The sequence below is a fragment of the Cyrtonyx montezumae genome, unplaced genomic scaffold (assembly GCF_038088225.1).
Source record: "Cyrtonyx montezumae isolate F1298 unplaced genomic scaffold, pur_monq_1.0 scaffold_18, whole genome shotgun sequence".
In the NCBI taxonomy this organism is placed as follows: Eukaryota; Metazoa; Chordata; class Aves; order Galliformes; family Odontophoridae; genus Cyrtonyx; species Cyrtonyx montezumae.
In genome coordinates, this window is record NW_027071914.1 from 15,308,153 (window position 1) to 15,325,229 (window position 17,077).

A 17,077-nucleotide genomic window follows, 5' to 3' on the forward strand; every position below is an offset into this window, starting at 1 on the left:
AGCGTGGCTTCATCCCGAGCTGCGTGGCTGACAACGCGCTGGGGGCAGCCCACCTCCGCTCCCACAGCACAGCACAGCGGTGTGCCCGCGCTCCTTGCCGCCTGCTGCACCTCGAGGCCTTCTATCTCCGTGGCTGCAGCAGCCTGCAGGGCGCTGCCGCCTGCTAACCGGGCTGTGCAGACGCGCCGCTTCGCTAAAGACACGCGCAGCGATGGCGGATGAAGCGAGCTGCCGCAGCGCGGAACAGCGACGCGGCGCCCGGAGCGCGCTGCCCCCCCCCCGCCCCGCCCCGCCGCTAGGGGGCGCCGCAGGCGTTGTCCCGAGCGCCGCTCCCCCGCCCTTTCTGACTCTCGCGGGGCGGCCCCGTCACTGCCTGAATACAACCGAGGGCTTCCATCCGATTTCCCCGCCGCGCTGCCGCTCCGTTTCCCTCCTTCCCTATCCCAGTGCATGCGGCACGGGGCTCTTCGTATCACAGCTGCACTCGGCGCGGTTTGGAGGAGAGAAGCGGAGCGCTTTGTTCAGGCGCTCTAGGGGGCAGCACGGCGGTTACGACGCAGCGAGAGGAGGAATCCTTCTCCCCTCCCCCCACGCCCCGCCCCCCTCATAAAGCCGCCGCCGCAGTCGGTCCCCGCGCGCCGCCGCTGCCAGGTTCCGTGAGCGCCCTACGGACGTCGGCTGCGCCTCGCGGTGAGGCCTCCGAGGGCGGGAGGGGGTGAGGGTGAGCGGGAAGCGGCGCCCGAGGGCTGAGCGGTGGGACCGGGCCCGGCTGCGGGCACCTGAAGGGGGAGCGGGACGCGGATCCGCGGGGGCGGGGGGGGGGAGGGGAACCGTGAGGGGGAATCGTCGCTCCCGCTCGGGAGGTGGGGGGCGGAGCGGTGCCCGTGGGCTGCGGAGCTGGACCGGGCCCTGAGGGGCCCTGAGCCGCCTTTCCCCCGCCCCACAGCTGTGCTGGCCCGGAGGGAGCTTTGCCGCTGTTTCCCTGCGGCCTACCCGCGTGTGGGGCTCTGTTACAGCTAAAACGGATTAAAACCTAACCGGTAACGATATCTGAGCGCGTAGTGCGCTGCTCTGCTGCGGGCAGTAGTTGAGCTAACCTGTTTGCACCTGGTTGAGGCTCCTATCGAGCAGGTAGAGGCGGAGGCAGGTGCGGGTGATGCAGCCCGGAAGCAGGCAGGCTGCATCCCCAGCTCTGCCGTGCGGCGTTATGTAATCCCAGGCGCAGGCAGGGGGTTGGGAGCTGCCGTATGGAGCTGGGCTTGTGCTCCACTGCTTTCAGCCCCGTGTTGCAACAACAGATGCGTTAAATGCAAAATGTATGCCTTGATATCCCTTCCCCTCCCCCCTTTCAGGACATGTTCAAGATGCAGTGTGGGATTATGCTTTAATCCTCGCTTGATTTTTTGTGGGTGTGTATATCTTTGGAACGGCCAGGACTGTGTTCCTCCAAAACTCCAATCCTAATTAGAAGCAGCACTGTCATATAGGGTTACACTGCTGTGTGAACATTAACTAGCTGCTTGCTCTGCCAAATGGAAATTAAAGCAATGAGGACTTCGGGCTGCTGCGAGCTGCTTAATGACATACTCTGGCTGGCCTTCGTTGGCTTTGGTTTGTTGCAGTGCTGTCAGGCTCAGCCATACTGATGAGCTGTGGAAAGCATTTGGGAAAGGACAATGTATGTCTGCTCCAAGAGGTGCAGCTGGTTCAGTTTTGGCATTTCAGGTATTACTGCAAGGAGTCAGTGTGGTTAGGTGATAAACTTGGCTGGGGAAGTACGTCTGGAAATGGAGTGAAGTGAAATTAAAATGAAATGAATTTGAAATTTGTTGTCTCTTGTGTTGTCTCCTATAAAACAACTTGCAGGCTGCATTTACAATGTGTGCTGTAGGTATTTTCAGGCAGTTATCTTGAGAGGAAAAGAAAATGTTGCAGTGGTCTGCTGCTGAGGAATGTTTTGAGTGGTATAGGAGCGCACCCTATGAGTTTGAGAACATTTTTGCAGTCAGGTTTGTTGTGTCTTTCAGGTCCCTTTAAGTATCTCTGCAGAGCTCAGGCACAGCTTTAGGCAGAAGCTGTAACCTGGTAGCTACTGTAACAAGTTTTACTTCTGGCTCTGAGTTAAGTGTATGAGAAGTTGTTCTGTAAATGTTATTTATTGATGACATCTTCAGAGGCTGCTGCTTGCATTGCAGGCCTTATCAGTGTTTGGGAAACTTAGAAAAAATCCTTAGTCATCGTTCTCCTTCCGAATGTTAAGAAGTGCTGATGTAACTTCCTACTCTGCAGGAGCAGTGTTAAGTGCTGATAGTGTTCCTTGCCGTGGTGTACTGCTTTTTCAGGCTCTTCAGAATGCAAAGTGCTTTCTGAAGGGGGAATTTGATCCTGAGTTATGTGGTCTGTTTGACTCTGTGGAGTGAGGGAGGGTTGGACAGGAGCACATCTGCAGGTTCCTTCTGTCTTAGGTTTTATTGTTCTGTTCCAGGTGCTATCATTTGAAAACTCCTTTTGGGATTTGCCCTCAGTCAGGGTTAAAATGAGCAGTGGTTGAGTTTGAAGGCAGACTGTGTTTTGGAGTTGTTGTTGAAGGGCTATTTCAAGAGGAAGATAGCTCTAGTGTTGTACTGTGTTTAAGAACAAATCAATTGATCAGTAAATAATGCTTTTGTTTATTTTATTTTTCTTTCAACTTAAGGGAAAAATTATGGGTTCCTTCTATTTTAAATGGTTGGTGGGTGTATTTGTGTCAATCCTTCTTAAGCATCGGGATTAATGATCTCAGGACTGTTGATCCAAGCAGCAAATAATTGAAGTGCGTTCTAAGTGACACAGGGCTGTCAGAATCAATATAAAATTGAAGGTTTAGCTTTGAATCAGCTAAACTTATAAAATCTGTTGAATATTGTGTGAAAATAACTGTCCTTTTCTTATAGATGCCTTCAATTAAACTCCAGAGTTCAGATGGAGAGATTTTTGAAGTTGACGTTGAAATTGCAAAGCAGTCTGTGACCATTAAGACCATGCTGGAAGGTAAGTGTGAAGCTGAGTTGGCAGTGCGTTCAGGAATGCTCTTGGACAGGATTTGTGACCGAAGGAGACAAGCTGGTACTGTGCTGCAAAGAGATGACTTGGTATCTCATGTCAGAACAGCTGGAACAATTGCTAGTGTGACTCAGTGTTTGGGGTAAATATGTTCTCTCAAACCTTGAACTGCTGTCCTCTTTTTGAAAGCAGTTCCCAGAAGGCTTGGGAAATACAAATCCCCCACTGCTTTGCCTACAGCTTTCTTCAGTTTCCTAGAAGTTAGGCAAAGTTTAGTTTCAGTGGACACTTTTAGTATATATTAAAAGCTATTTTTTTCCTTCAATTATGCAAGTGGAATTCACTGGGACTTCACTGGCACAGGCTGCCCAGGGGAGCTGTGAGTCTCCTTCTCTGGAGATATTCAAGACCCACCTGGATGCCTGCCTGTGTGACCTGGTGTAGGGAGCCTGCCTTGGCAGGGGGGCTGGGCTCCATGATCTCTTGAGGTCCCTTCCAAACCCTCTTTTTCTGTGTTTCTATGGTTGAAGTCGTTGCTTTGTGACTGTCTTTCCTTAAATGGAGGAGAACATAAGCTCGTGCAGTGAATGGAGAGTTGAAGGGAGTTCTGTATTGTGAATTTACACAGTTAAATTATTTGATAACTACTCGGTTCTGATCTCCTGCTGACGAATTTGAAACAAAAGAGCTCGTGGTGGGGGAGGGGAGTTGCCAGATGGCTGGGACACGGAGCGAACTGTGTCAGATCTGTCTGGTGCAGATCCTCATTGTTTACTGTTTTCTCTCTGGTTTGGAGGTCTATTCACAAATTAACTTAGAAAATATCTTCTTGCAGATGTAGTTAAAATGAAGTCCTTGGCTGCAAGTCATTGGCTGGTTGTGCCTCCTCATGTGTAAGACAGTAACAGAAATAAGGTTGAAATACACCAACCATTGGACTGCTTTAGCTCTGCTGATGAGATGCTTTCAAACACGATGAGCAACATGAGCAGGAAGCATAGAGATCAGTGGGAACACGTTAGGGAACGTAACTCCTCTGTTTCTCATGCACAGGCTGTGTCACTGGCAGTGTTTAGTGACATGCAGGTATTGATGAAAATTGCCCACGGTGGTGGTACTGTACGCTGCCCCCCCAGCTGGTCTCCTGCTGACCTGACTGAGATATCCAGTCTGCTAACAGCACAGAGAGGAGGTGTTCTGCTCTGCAGGTGTTTAAGCACTGGCACTTAATGCACACTGCTTTGTCTGATGGAATGAAGGGGAGGAGGTTAAAAGTGGAGTTGCATCAGGCATCATGAAACCACCAATGAAGTATTGATTTTCTGCTAACAGATGAAACTGCAGTTTTGGAGGGGTGGGGATGAGCTGAGCAGAGCTGACTGATGAGGGGGTGGAACTTGAGTTACTTCTCTGTGCCAGCAGCTTTGGACAGACCACTTGATGACTTCTTACACTGATATCTATTTCTGTGGTCAGAGTATGCATTTGGAGTTTCTGCTAATTGGTACCATATGCAGTACTCCTTCATCTCAGTACTTTGGCTTCAGAAACTCTGAATTTAGCTATTCCAAGAAAATAGCACTAACTGATACCCAACTAATGAAAGCAGTTGCATTCCCTGAATACAACACCTGGTAATCACTCAGCATTCTGGGAACAGAACACATTTATATCACATTCTGCTGTGACAAGTAACTGACTTAATAGCTAGCTCATGCTTGAAGTATATCAGCATCTCTTTGGAGGCAGCATTATTAAGCTCCTTAGCTTACAGTTAGTGGAACCCAGCATGCAGAATGCAGCAGTGCCTCTGCAGAACCACTCTGAAGCTTCTGCCTTAATTTAGAGATCATTTGCAATGTGTCCATTCAGCCTCAGTGTTGTCAGAGTAGTGGAGAATGAGTGAAGCAGCTCAGTGTGGAGAACAAAGCTTTTGTGCTGCTTGCTGAGTCATCTTTCTGTTGGTAGACTTGGGAATGGATGATGAAGGCGACGATGACCCGGTCCCTCTTCCAAATGTGAATGCAGCTATTTTAAAAAAGGTAAGGTACTGAGAGGTGGTTGTGCTGTGTATCATAATGAAGTAAGGAATTAACGCTGGAGTTAAATATTGGTGTTAAAACATTTTTCATGTGTTAGCTGCAAGCGTAGCACCATAATGAGGTGCACGAGCATGGGTCATCTGAGAACTGGGGTGAGGCTGACAGCTCGTGGCTGAAGAGTTATGGGAGTGACCTAGAATGGCAGCTGGAGGCTGGGCAGGGTTCCTGGGGCATAGGGGTGGTGCTGGACATCTGCTCACTAGCATCTTGTGGTTTTAAAGCACTGATTGTAACTGGGCTTTGTAGTGGAAAATGTAGCTGTATCTTGAGTTTTTTATTTTATTTTTTTGCTCTGAAGTAGAAGACTTCAGGCCAAAATAAATGCTGCCATGTGCTGGGGTAAGTACTGGGTTAGGAATTATTTCCTAGTGAAGGCCTACATAAATAGGTTCAGACTTTGAGATCTTTTGGGTTGGCAGAATGGAACAGTGTTTTACTTATAGTGGATGCTACTTCTAATTATCTAGCTGATGAGATGGGTTTTTGTTTGTTAACAAACAAACCAACCAATAAAGCAGTTCTGTCTTGGAAACATGCAGGCTTTTGCCACGTGAACTTTGTACTGTGGTGACCTTGTCCTGTTGGTAGCTATTCAGTACTTCACTCTTCCCTTACGTGGTATTCAGCTTAGTAAGAATTGCTCTTCAAACAGTTCCAGCTCCTCAGAATCTAGAGAAAGAAAAATGTAGAAAGAAAGAGAGGTTTGTTTCTTCTGTGTGGTTCCTGTGTGTGGTAGCACAGCATTTATTGTTAACTTTTAACAGCTAGGCTCCTGAGTATTTAACTGGCTAACTGCTGTCTTGGTTGAGCTTCTTGAAGACTGTTGTGTTCCAGGATTGGGGATTAACTCTTCTAAGAGGAAAATAGAAGATGATGAAACATGTTCATGTGATTCTGATATCAATCCAGAGGGAAAAGTACTCTTCTTGTAAAATTAAGTTATGTTACAGCTGGGGCCTAATGGCAAAGTCACTTGGGTAAAAGTTTAATATCAAAACTATAATTAGGTGATTCAGTGGTGCACCCATCACAAAGATGATCCACCTCCTCCTGAGGATGATGAGAACAAAGAGAAAAGAACGGATGACATCCCTGTGTGGGATCAAGAATTTCTGAAAGTAGACCAAGGAACACTTTTTGAACTCATCCTGGTAAGTGTGTTCAGAAGCATAAAGGCTGTGCCTGCACAGTGACCTGTGTGTATGCTTTACAGATAAGTCTTGATGCTTCTTGATTAACTTAGTGGAGGGAATGTGGGTTGGGCAGCTAGCTCCAGCAGTGGCTGTTGGGTGAAACTGGTGAATGGCAGATGCTTGTTAACATCGTGCACAACTTCTGCTTGCTCATCTGTCACTTCCTATACTTGTCTGTGGCCCTGCAGTTGACTTTTTTCACTCTTGGAGCTTTTGAGTCTTGGCTGAGGGCTCATTACTTTAAATGGAGTTTTAGAGATTGCATAAATATACATTAAGAAAGAAAAAAGCTAGATGGGAGCCTTGTGTGCTGCTTGGCCTGGCAGCTCCTGTCTTAGCCAGCTGACAGCACTGAAGTGCTTTACGATCTCAGATGCATGCAAGGTTCTGAAAGCCTTGTATAAAAGAAGGGGATGGGTCTTTCATGGTAGAAGTGGCTCCTGATTGTCAAGTAATCTTCAGGTAGTTAATTCAGGGCTCTAGCTAGAAGCTTCTTTGCAGTTACAGCAATTCTGCAGTGCTGGAAGCAAGCCTTTAGTAGTACATCTACAGAGGCAGAAAATGGATCTGGAAGCTTTAAATTTGGAAACTGTTTTACAGGCTGCAAATTACTTGGACATCAAAGGTTTGCTTGATGTCACATGCAAGACAGTTGCAAACATGATCAAGGGGAAAACTCCAGAAGAAATTCGCAAGACATTCAATATTAAGAATGACTTCACTGAAGAGGAGGAAGCACAGGTACTTGATCTGGGTTTAATTACAATTTAGCTGTTTTTCTGCTGAATTAACACGTGATGCTTCATAATTTTGTAATGACTGATGCAGCTGACTTGTTATTTACAAAAAACTTAAACTAATGCATTATCTACTCACAATTGGATTGCTACTACCAGAATTTTCAGTGTCTAGTGCTGGCAGCCCGTTGCTTGAAAGAAGGTCAGAAAAGCAAGTTGACTTCCAAGCTTAAAGGTGGTAAGGAAAAATGTAGGATTGCTTTTAACAGCCTTGGGTGGCTGTTTTGGAGCTGTAGTAACAGTGCTGGTGTATTTCTGCTTGTGGCTAGAAGGCTGAGATGCTCAGATTACTGACTTTAATTTGTAAATTCATTGGTCTTATGACTTGGACAAAAAGTGGAGCCCAAAAAAGCTGGGAAGGATCAGACCCGAGCGGCTTTGTTTAAATTTGTATTTAACAAATGAGTGAATTTAATGAAGGCAATGAATTGTGTGCATCAGTGTATCTTCAGTTGCTCTGTTGTGAAACAGGCAGTTTAGGTTTAAGCCAGTCCACTAGTTTCAGTTGCTGAAACAGTGCAGTTCTCATACAGACATCTGATGAAAACTTCCTTAGTTTATAGGGATGAAAGGTAAATTTGGGAGTCTTTGCAATTGTGCACTGTGCAGGAGGGGAAGCTGTTCCCAAGCTAATGCCTTTCTGTAGTAAGGAATCCTGAGTGCTTATGGGGGTTTACCTCGAGCTCCTGAAGCTTTCTGCACCACTTCACCAGTTACCGTGTCCTTTCAGGTACGTAAGGAGAACCAGTGGTGTGAAGAGAAGTGAAGCATTGTGCCTGACCCTTGAACACTGTAAGGATTGTTCCAAATACTAGTTGCACTGCTCTGTTCATAATTGTTAATATTAGACAAATGCAGCAGCAAATGAAGTTGTGTTAGCAGGATATTGTTCCCTTTGCATGTGTAGTGGTTTTTTTGAGTATAGATTGAAACCTGCATTTTTACTAGTGTATTGGGGTGTCTTTTTACTTTACTCTGCAGCGAATAAAACTGAAGTAAGTGTGGATTCTGTATGGAAAGTAGCACTTAAGGTTGTCATTTTCATTATCCTTTTTTAACTGTTCCAAGTCCAGTTACAATCTTCAGCATTGACTCCACCATTGTAAATAAAACCACCTCTTCTTTCTTCCTCAGGAAGAACAGAACACTTATTTACAGGGTATTGATGGCTTCAGAAGGGGAAGTTGAATATGTCTTGGGGAGCTACATAAGGTTTAAAAAAAAAAGTTGCATTCCTTACAAAAACATTGTGGGAAAATTGATGTTACTTAAAGCTGTCTAACTTCAGTGATGGTTCTTGTTCTGCATTTGAAAAGTAAATCTGTCCACTTTCTTGTCCTGTTGGCCTTGCCAGATAGGCCTAGTGTAAGATGTGATCCAGAGCTCAGCAAGCTTCTGGCAGCAAACTTGGCACCCTCCAGCCACGTCTTGAAGACCTGCCCCTAGCTGGTAGCAGATGAGTGCGTGTTGCTTTGTGCACAGGACAGATGTTTTTATACTTTCTTTTGCTAAAAGTGGAATCCAGGATTGACCAAAAATGACTGACATTACCAAAGTTAATATTATTGACCTGTGCATGCCGTTAGTGGCTGGGTTCTTTTAGGCAATTTTAAACTACCCTTGTGACGTAGCTCTTTAAAACATGGTTTTCCTGTATCCATGGGAGATCTTTTTGCCTATGTATGTGATACTTCTGCTTGTAGAGACTTAATTATTGCATACAAAGCTAATGCAATATCGAGCTTGACTTCTTTGGACAAAGCCACTTGCAACTAGTTAAACAGTAACTGGTTTCCTGATTTTTATTTTAATTTTTTTTTACTGTTCCCTTATAGGGAGTAGGGGGTGGTTTTGTGGTAGATCTTTGAGGTGTGCTCTTAGCTTGTATTGCATTCCATTCTCTGTATAAATCTTAGAGTAGAATGAACCTTAATAAACATACTTATCTCACTTTAAATACCAGTGTTTCACTTTTGAATTAATAAAGGGCTTTTAAACTTCTATTTACAAACGGTTCTAATTGTAACTAGGCAGCTGACACTTCTTACTGTGTGCAAGAGTAATAGTACTGAGGGAGTGGTTAACTGAAACAAAACCTTTTCATTGATTTTTGAATGACTAGAATGCAGGCTACTGGTCAGGCACAGCCAGCAGCTCCTCAGATTAAGCCTGAAGCTAAATCCAGATGGATTCCTTGTTTTGCTCACCAGCTTTTAGGTAATCTTGCTTTGATGTGACCATTAATGAAAGCATTGATGACTTGTTCTGAAGCAGCACTCAGATCCATGCTTTGGAGGCAGCTGCTGGTCACATATGCTTATTCATAAGGCTGCTGGGCCTGCCTCTGTGTGCTGACAGCATTGGCAGTGGGTGCAGAATGCCCCGGTGTTACCGACTGGGACGTTCAAAGCCTGCCAAGCATCCTGCATTGTGAGCAGTGCAGCTCTGTGAAGGACCACTAGTGAAAAGCTGCTGCTGGCAGTTCTTGTGGCTCAGTGTTCAGCTTCCCCCGGATCCTTAGAAGAATCAAATCCATCTCTGTGCATGAAGTTAGTGTTCAGGATACACTGGTTTCATCCTTGAAGGGACAGTCCTAATGGAGGGGCTGCAGTTGTGCTTGGTGGTAAAGTCTGAGTGCTTGTGGTGCAGTGAGCAGCAGCTGCTGCCTCGTGGTGCCTCCCTGTACTGCAGGGTGAGGAGACAGAGGTGGTTTGTGTTCCTGGTAGCCTTGCTTCCACACTGTTTGCATACAGCACTTGTGGTAAGAATTGCTAGCTCTTAGAACAGCTTGCTCAGGAAATAACCCTCTGTGGTCAAATGCTTGAATGGGGGAGTGAATGGCTTTGGCTTCTGCCCCAGAGCTGTGCCAGTTGGCTGCTGGTGTGGCTGGCCTCAAACTGGTGCTGCGTGGCAGCACGGTGTAGTATGCAGAAGGGCTCAGGGCACTGTGCAGCTGTGACGGGTTTTGATCTCAGTAGCCTCATTCATCATGGGGCCGTGCAACTTTCCCTGGTTGATATTCCCCTGTAGTAGTGGCTCAGGCTTCATCCTCATTCTGTAGCTGCCCAACCTGTGTGTCAGTGCAAGGAAACCTGTTTGAGCCTCTGATGGTGCAAGCTGTACCGAGGGAGGCTCTGCACGAGCGTGCTGAGGGGTAGCTTGGGTACACTGCATCAGCTGCACAGGTTTTCCTCTTCAGCTGAACCTCCAGCTGTGTCCCTCAGTTCCTCACAGCCCCACGGTGTCCAGTTTCCCATTGCTGGACTTGGTGTTAATGATCAACTTGTGTGCTGCTGCGTAAATGCTCCTTCCCCAAATCAGGGCCTAATGAGGGAGTGCTCTTCTTGGCTGAGGTGCTGAAGCAGTGGGCAGGGGGTGAGGAAGGAGTTCGTCAGCAGTGATCACTTCATGGGGAAGGAGGAGCTTTTCCTTCCTTTATCACTTCAGCCCCACGGAGTGAAGGCCTCTGGGAATGGTGCTAGAATATTTAGACACAGGACAGCTGTTTCAGTTCTAAGCAATAATGCATCGACGCCTTGACAGGATAACAGCTCCCAGTGGCCTGTTCTGAAGAGCCAGTCTGGCAATTACTTTATTTATAAAGCTATAAACATATTTTGAACATAAAAGCCAAAAAATACAAACTCGGTGAAGTAAAAAAATTACAACAGATGATGGATATTGGACAAATGAAAGTACGGCTGCAAAACATTTATCCCTGCTACATACATACAGTGGTTTTACTTGGTTTAATGAAGTGGTATTTCCATGACTTCTACATTCAAACTGCTTTCAGGAATTCAGATCTGAATTTCACGAGAAGTTGAAATAGCTGTGAAAACTAAAACAGAAAATGTTTTTTGCGGTCAGAACCTTAAGGGCCGTGGTTTGTTCTGGTGGAGAAGTGCATTAACGCACAGAAGAAACACTTCACACTGTTTCTAAAGACCTTTGTTTGGCACTGCTAGAGGTAACTCTGCGTTGGCAGGGTTAGCTGTGGGCTGTGTATCTGGAGCTGGTCAGCTCGCTGTCCTGGCTCGGGGGTGGGCAGCTCACAGCTCTCTGGTGTTCTGGGAGAGCAAATGTGTTTTCTCAGTGCCACCAGCGCGGCCGTGTGGGTGTTGTGGTGCTCTGCCACACGTGTGCTGTGTTGGTGTGAGAGCTGCTGAGCAGCACTGCTCAGGGGGAAGGTTTCACCAAGGAGGTGGTGCAGGGTTAGGGTGGAGTCAGTGATGAGAGGAGGCTGTGACGCAGAGGGCCCTGCCCAGGGCAGAGCGTGGAGGGGCTCTGAGAGGCCTCGAAACAGGCCGAGGGAGATCCTGACGAGCTCTGAAATGAATGCCAGCTCTTTAGTGCGGCCCTTGGTCACAACGTGCAGGTTAATACTGGTCAGGACTTCCATTTCCTCTGGTGTTATTCAGACACGTCTGGTTTTAATTTACAGCAGTCTTTGCTGCTGAGTTACACCTCATCCAGCCACGAAACACCGACCTGGTGCTCCCTTCTGCCAACCTCGCCCCCCGAGGGCACAGCTGCTCGGCTGTGGCCTTTACAGCAGCTGTCATCGCACGGCACCGTCCATCAGAGGGCGTCAGTGAGGAGTGGCGAGCTGAGCCAGCTTTGCTTAAGGCTGATGTAGAAATGAGTGTACAGCTTAAGGAGGGCGTACCGTGCTGACCTCGTGCTGGACCCGGAGCCCTCTGAGGGCAGCTTGGGCTGGCAGGTGCTCACTGCTGCTCCGAGGGCTCAGGCAGCTCAGGTCTGTGCACGGAGCTTTCCAGCAGTGCTGAAGTTGCACAGAAGAGGAATAAAGCAATAGGTTTAGGGCTTCTAAGCTAGAACGAGTTAACAACCTACACTACTCTAAGCAAAAGTACCTTAACCACGGGGGTGAACCCGAAGATGCTCTACGGACTGATCAGAGGTCCTTTTTTGTTTTTAATTTTCAATCTTTGATGCGTGAACTTGTTTTAAAAAGTTGAGTCCAATGTAAAAAGTCAGAGCTGTTGTTTTAAGAACAAAAAAAAAATACAAAAATATTTTTTTTTTTACATTATAAAGGTCATCTGAAATTTCTCACGGTTCCGCAGTAATATCACCACGCAGTTTGTGCTCTGTACTCAAAAACCTATTTGGTAAAGTAGGAAAAAATCGAGCCCTCTCTGCCTCAGTTGGGCGCTGCTTCTCCCTTCAGCAGTGTAAAAGCAGGGGACCCTGGGCAGTGGGTGGAGCAGGTGCTGCTCCGTGGGACGGTGTGAGCGTGGGGCGGACGGGGGCATCGCTCGGGGTCTGCATCAGCTTAAGGAATGAGAACCCGTCCACAGGTGAGAACAGAAATGAAATAGCAGAACGTGGTGGGTATGGTCAGGCTGGAGAGAAAGCCTCAGCACTGCGAGGGGATCTCTGAGAGGAAGCAAGAGTGGCTCCTTCAACGAGCTGGACAGCACCAGCAGGAGGCGGCTCTGGTCCTACAGAGGGGAGGTGCGGCTGTGCAGCTCAGCTCCTGCCTGCGGCCCCATGGGTCCTGGGTGCCCCGGTGGGGCTGTAAGAAGTACAGCAGCTCTGGCTGAGTGCTGCGGGGCTTTCTGAGGCCTTCCCCAGCCCGACTGCGTGGGAATGGAGTCCGTGTCTGCACCGACCGGAGCTCGGCAGGGGCAGCGCCGCGTGGGGAGCGCTCCCGGGCTGTGCCGTGCAGCACTGGGTTCGGTGTGACTGCAAACGGTGCCTTCCTGCCCTCAGACAAGAAGTTAAAAAGTACATCTCACGTGTTTAAATATCCCTCGGTCAGGGCTCAGCTCGGAAAGCTGGCGTCGCTACGTTTCAGACACAAGGGCTCTCACAGAGGGCTGTTCAGCTCCGGTGGGACTGCTACAGGAGGACTGCGGCTCAAAGCAGCTCAGGAGGGGCGGGGAAGGCAGCGCCTACACCTAGTGCAGCAAGCTGGGGCTGCGCCGCTGCGTGCCACGCTCACAGGTAATGCAGTGAGAAAGAAAAACCCCAAACGAACAGAAAAGCAGCACAGGGCGGGGGCAAAAGGCGCATTTACTCATCAGCACTTCAACTTAGGGCAAGTCTTTAAAAATCGCTTCGCTATCTTTCACCACCACCCCCCCCCAAAAAAAAAAAAGAAAGAAAACAAGAATGAATGGAGTTTTCCAGCATCCTCTGATGGTTGCGTTGCCTAACTCTGCAGGTTTCGCAGTGAAACAGGGAATGGGGACGGGGCTGTGGTCCTTCTCAGAGGGACAGCAGAGTGTCTCAGTGAAGGGCTGCGCGTGGGGCTACGTCCCCGTGGACACTGCACCGCACGACGTGGGCTCCGTGGGCACGGGGGAGCACCTGGTGCTGGGTCTGGAGGAGCGGGCAGAGGCCGAGATGTGAGCGGAGGTGGGGGAGGGGTCGGTGTGTTCGCTGTGCGTGGAGTCTGCGGGGGCTGCAAGCTGGTCGGAAGGGAAAGCAGAGGGTACGCATTGGAGTGCATCCAGGGGAGAGGGAGGGGAGTCTATAGCACTTCCATCGGAAGAAACTGGGCTGGCACAGCGTCCTTCTCCTTGTAAGTACCGAATGCACTTCTTTTTCCTCCTAGGAACAGTGAAGAGAGTTATCTGTAAATGAAGGGTGAGTTCACAGTCACTCACGGGACGCAGTGCGGGCGCTGTAACGCGCGGCATTGTCAGCGTCCTCCCGCGCTCAGCCCCAATGCGGAGCGCGTCTGCCCGCGGCACGCTGCCCGGCCCGGCCCGCGGCTCTCGGGCTGCGATCCGTCCCCCCAGAAGCTGAGACGGAGCTCAGAGGGCGGCACAGACACGCGGGGTGCAGCAGCAGACAGCATCCCGCTGCAAGGGGCGTCTCGCATCCCTCCCATCTCGTGCTCTGCATCCCCCGAGCAGCTCGGGGAGGCTCCGAACCGCTCGCAGATGTCACCCAGCAGTGCTGAGGGAGCAGTTCCCTGCTCGGGGCGCCGGTAACGACAGCACAGCTCCAGCAGCCAAAAACCAACGCCTTCCTGCTCAGCTCCCCGAGGAGAACAGATAAATGGAGGACCCGCTCCTGAGGCACACGCCTCTCTTTGATGTGAGTAATGAAAAATGCACCGTGCTGGAACATGCCTTGTCACCCAGTACTGAATGTGGCTTTGCACTGGATGTGAACAAGAGAAATGCCATTGCTGCTGTCAGTGGCATCGTTCGCTGGGGTGACCCAGTGAATGCTGTGAAACACGACAGCGCTGCTGAAAGCACAGAGCACTACGTGGGCTGCGGCCAAAGCCCAGGACGAGCTGTGCTCCCTACACACAACTCACGAGTCTCCATGCCCTCCCTGTAGGATGGCAGAATCCTATCCATCGATTCACTGACTTGCAGTTTGATTTCAAATGATGGAGAAGCAGCAGATCTGATACTAAAGCCTGCATGGCTCCTATACAGCTCCGAGGATGTATCCCTGTCCTTTAGGAACTGCAGCACCCTGCAGCGTTTTGTCCCAGTTAAGGGTGAAACCTCCAGCCAGGAGCACCCGTTTTTCACCAGTTACTGTCCTCCTGTGGAGTGGGAACCTCGGGTGGGAGCTGCTCTCCACGTGTGTCAGCGCCCACTGCAGAAGCCCTTGAGTGGCAGCAGTACATTAGTGCAGGCAGTCGCAGAAAAGATGCGGCTAAGGAGTGTTTGAGAGGCAAAAGTTAAATAAAAAAGCATGCTAAGGTCTGCAAACTCAGCAGGCCGTGTTAACTGGAAGCAGTGCAGAGGGTTAGCGCTGAAGCTGAACTAGGAGAGTCCAAATGAAGTCACAGATTCGGAATTGTTTGGGTTGGAAGGGGCCTTTAAGGCCATTCAGCCCCCATCCCTGCAGTGAGGGGACACCCACAGTGCTCAGAGCCCCCCAGCCCGACCTGCGCAGCCTGCAGGGATGGGGACCCCTCCCTTTACTGTACAACAAAACCAAACCACGTTTTTCTTGCATCCAATCTAAATCTGCACTGCTTTAGTCTGAATCCATTCCCCCTCATCCTACCAAGTGGGAGCAGAGCTGCAGGATGGCCTGGACCTGCTGTCCCTCGGCCATCGGGACGTGTCTGAGCTAACCTGACACAGTAAGGCATTCCCAGAGAGGAGGATGCAGCGTGGGTGCTGCCAGCCAGCACCAGAGGTGCAGGGAGGGGCGGTGAGGTGTTCCGTGCTAAACCTTGCTCATGCCTGGGGCACCACGATCTGCCGGGTCTGGGAGGCAGCGGTCCTCGCTCAGCCCACATCAGCCATGAGCACAGGGCTCAGTGACCCAGCACTGCTGGGAATCTGCTCCGGGATTCACATCTGGATGGGCTCAGTGACTCCCCTGGCTTCAAGCTGCAATAAGCACATTCATTGTGGGGTCATGCCCTGGGAGCCTGAGGTGTGGGACGTCTGCAATCCAGCTCACCGGTTGGGGTTTTCCCACCCCGTGCTGGGTGCTGCAAACCAACGGGGTGCATCTCAAAATAAACAGCCTCAGGAAAATTAGGGAAGACCTTCACTGCCCACAACCGCCCCTGGAGGGGTGTTTGTAAACGGGAGAAAAGCCCCACAGCACTGTCACAGAGGTGGACCTGGAAATCAGCTCTGAACACCACGGATGCTCAGGGACCACTGTGGGTGTGCAGAGAGAGCCCCGCAGGAGCGTCCCTGGGGTGGGGAGGAGCAGAGAGCAGAGCCAGACCCACAGCCCAGAACCCCACGGGGTGGAGATGCTGATACACACCTGCACGGGCCGCACCAGTCCGTTTGTTGGTTGAGGCCAAAGCGAGCTCTGCATTTCTTAGGAGAGGCAGGATCTGAACACAGAAGCATGCGTGGCGGAGAATGGGCAAGGCAGAGGCACAAAGAGGAGGAGGAGCAGGAGGAAGAAAAGAGGCAACATCATTTCAGCCGCTTAACACACCACTAACAGACTACAATCCCAAGTTTTGTTTCTGCAACACAATGGTGGTGGCACCATTTCTCCTGTAAAAAAAGTGATTGTTAGGAAAAAAAAATATAAAAACCAGTGATTGCAGTGGGGGGAGGGGGGTTGGGAAGCAGCACCCAGCTCGGCTGCAGGACGCACGGGCACTACCAGGGAATTCACATCTTTTTGTGACACCTCTACGCTCCTTAAGGCTGGGAAAGCTGGCAGGTGACAGAGCTGCTGCCTGCAGCACTCCTTACCTGCACCCTGCAGTGCCCAACCATGTGCCAGCGAGCAGGAGAGAAGAGAGGAAACGTTGCAGAAGCACTGGAAAGCGGAGGTGGCAGCACAGAGAGCAGCCCCAGCTGCATGGCTCTGCCCCAAACAGAAGGGTTTGCCTTCAGACACATGCTGCTTTTCCAACCCTATTGCAGCACTGGAGAAGGGCACCTTCCTGCCTGGGCTCTCCTGGCCCACCAGCCAGCAGCAGCGGGTGCTGCTGGGCACCATCAAGCAGTACTCCCATCCACAGGGGGTGGAATCAGTATTTTTCTGTCACACTCATGAGCTGTATGTCTGTATGGATACCTCAACATCCTAGGCACTGAATGCCACCAACAGCATTATAACTAAACGGAAGCCATCACTGGGTCACATTTTTGGAACTGCTTTTTATGGACAACTCAAATTGGGCATCCTACAACGATTAATGAGATCAGCAGAGCTGCAGAGCTCCTCTGTGTGCCCGTGTCATCACAGCAATGCCAGCAGCACAGCCAGGGATGGTCCCAGGTCACAGTGAAGGGATGGCCGGGGCAGTCTGCAGGGGGAACTCACCTGGATGCTCTGCCCCATTACTCAAACACAAGCAGATAAGCACTTGCCAATATCTCATCTTTTCAGTTTCCATGAGCTACTCGCATTCTAATTCAAGCTATCTATGAGAAACCTCACAGAAATGCTGATTTTCTGTCTCAAGAAATGCATATTTCATTGGAGAATAAAGGAAAACGTGGCAAAATGT

At 49.6% G+C, this 17,077-nt stretch overlaps 2 protein-coding genes across 7 annotated transcripts in view; one reads left to right on the top strand and one right to left on the bottom strand.

Annotated features, from left to right (window-relative positions):
* The first annotated feature begins 650 nt into the window (after nucleotides 1-650).
* SKP1 (S-phase kinase associated protein 1) lies at nucleotides 651-8,262 on the top strand. The gene is made up of 6 exons (XM_065734890.1): nucleotides 651-690; nucleotides 2,934-3,030; nucleotides 5,011-5,084; nucleotides 6,152-6,295; nucleotides 6,938-7,078; nucleotides 7,865-8,262. The coding sequence occupies exons 2-6, from the start codon at nucleotides 2,934-2,936 to the stop codon at nucleotides 7,898-7,900; spliced, it is 492 nt and encodes a 163-aa protein (XP_065590962.1). The 5' UTR covers nucleotides 651-690; the 3' UTR covers nucleotides 7,901-8,262.
* A 5,153-nt stretch (nucleotides 8,263-13,415) lies between these two features.
* The window catches only part of TCF7 (transcription factor 7), a 50,799-nt gene continuing 47,137 nt past the window's right edge, over nucleotides 13,416-17,077 (bottom strand). For 5 of the 6 annotated variants that reach the window (XM_065734880.1, XM_065734878.1, XM_065734877.1 and 2 more), the window contains one exon: nucleotides 13,540-13,716. In XM_065734880.1, coding sequence (XP_065590952.1) covers nucleotides 13,637-13,716 — 80 coding nt within the window. In that variant the 3' untranslated portion in view covers nucleotides 13,540-13,636. Of the gene's footprint in view, nucleotides 13,717-15,867; nucleotides 15,941-17,077 lie in introns of all 6 variants that reach the window. The other variant, XM_065734881.1, reaches the window with a different exon arrangement.

Coding starts and splice junctions, on each gene's coding strand:
- SKP1 (XM_065734890.1), top strand. CDS start 2,934: ATGCCTTCAATTAAACTCCAGAGTTCAGATGGAGAGATTTTTGAAGTT. Junction 5,085..6,151: donor ATGCAGCTATTTTAAAAAAG/GTAAGGTACTGA, acceptor AACTATAATTAG/GTGATTCAGTGGTGCACCCA. Junction 7,079..7,864: donor CTGAAGAGGAGGAAGCACAG/GTACTTGATCTG, acceptor GTGTCCTTTCAG/GTACGTAAGGAGAACCAGTG.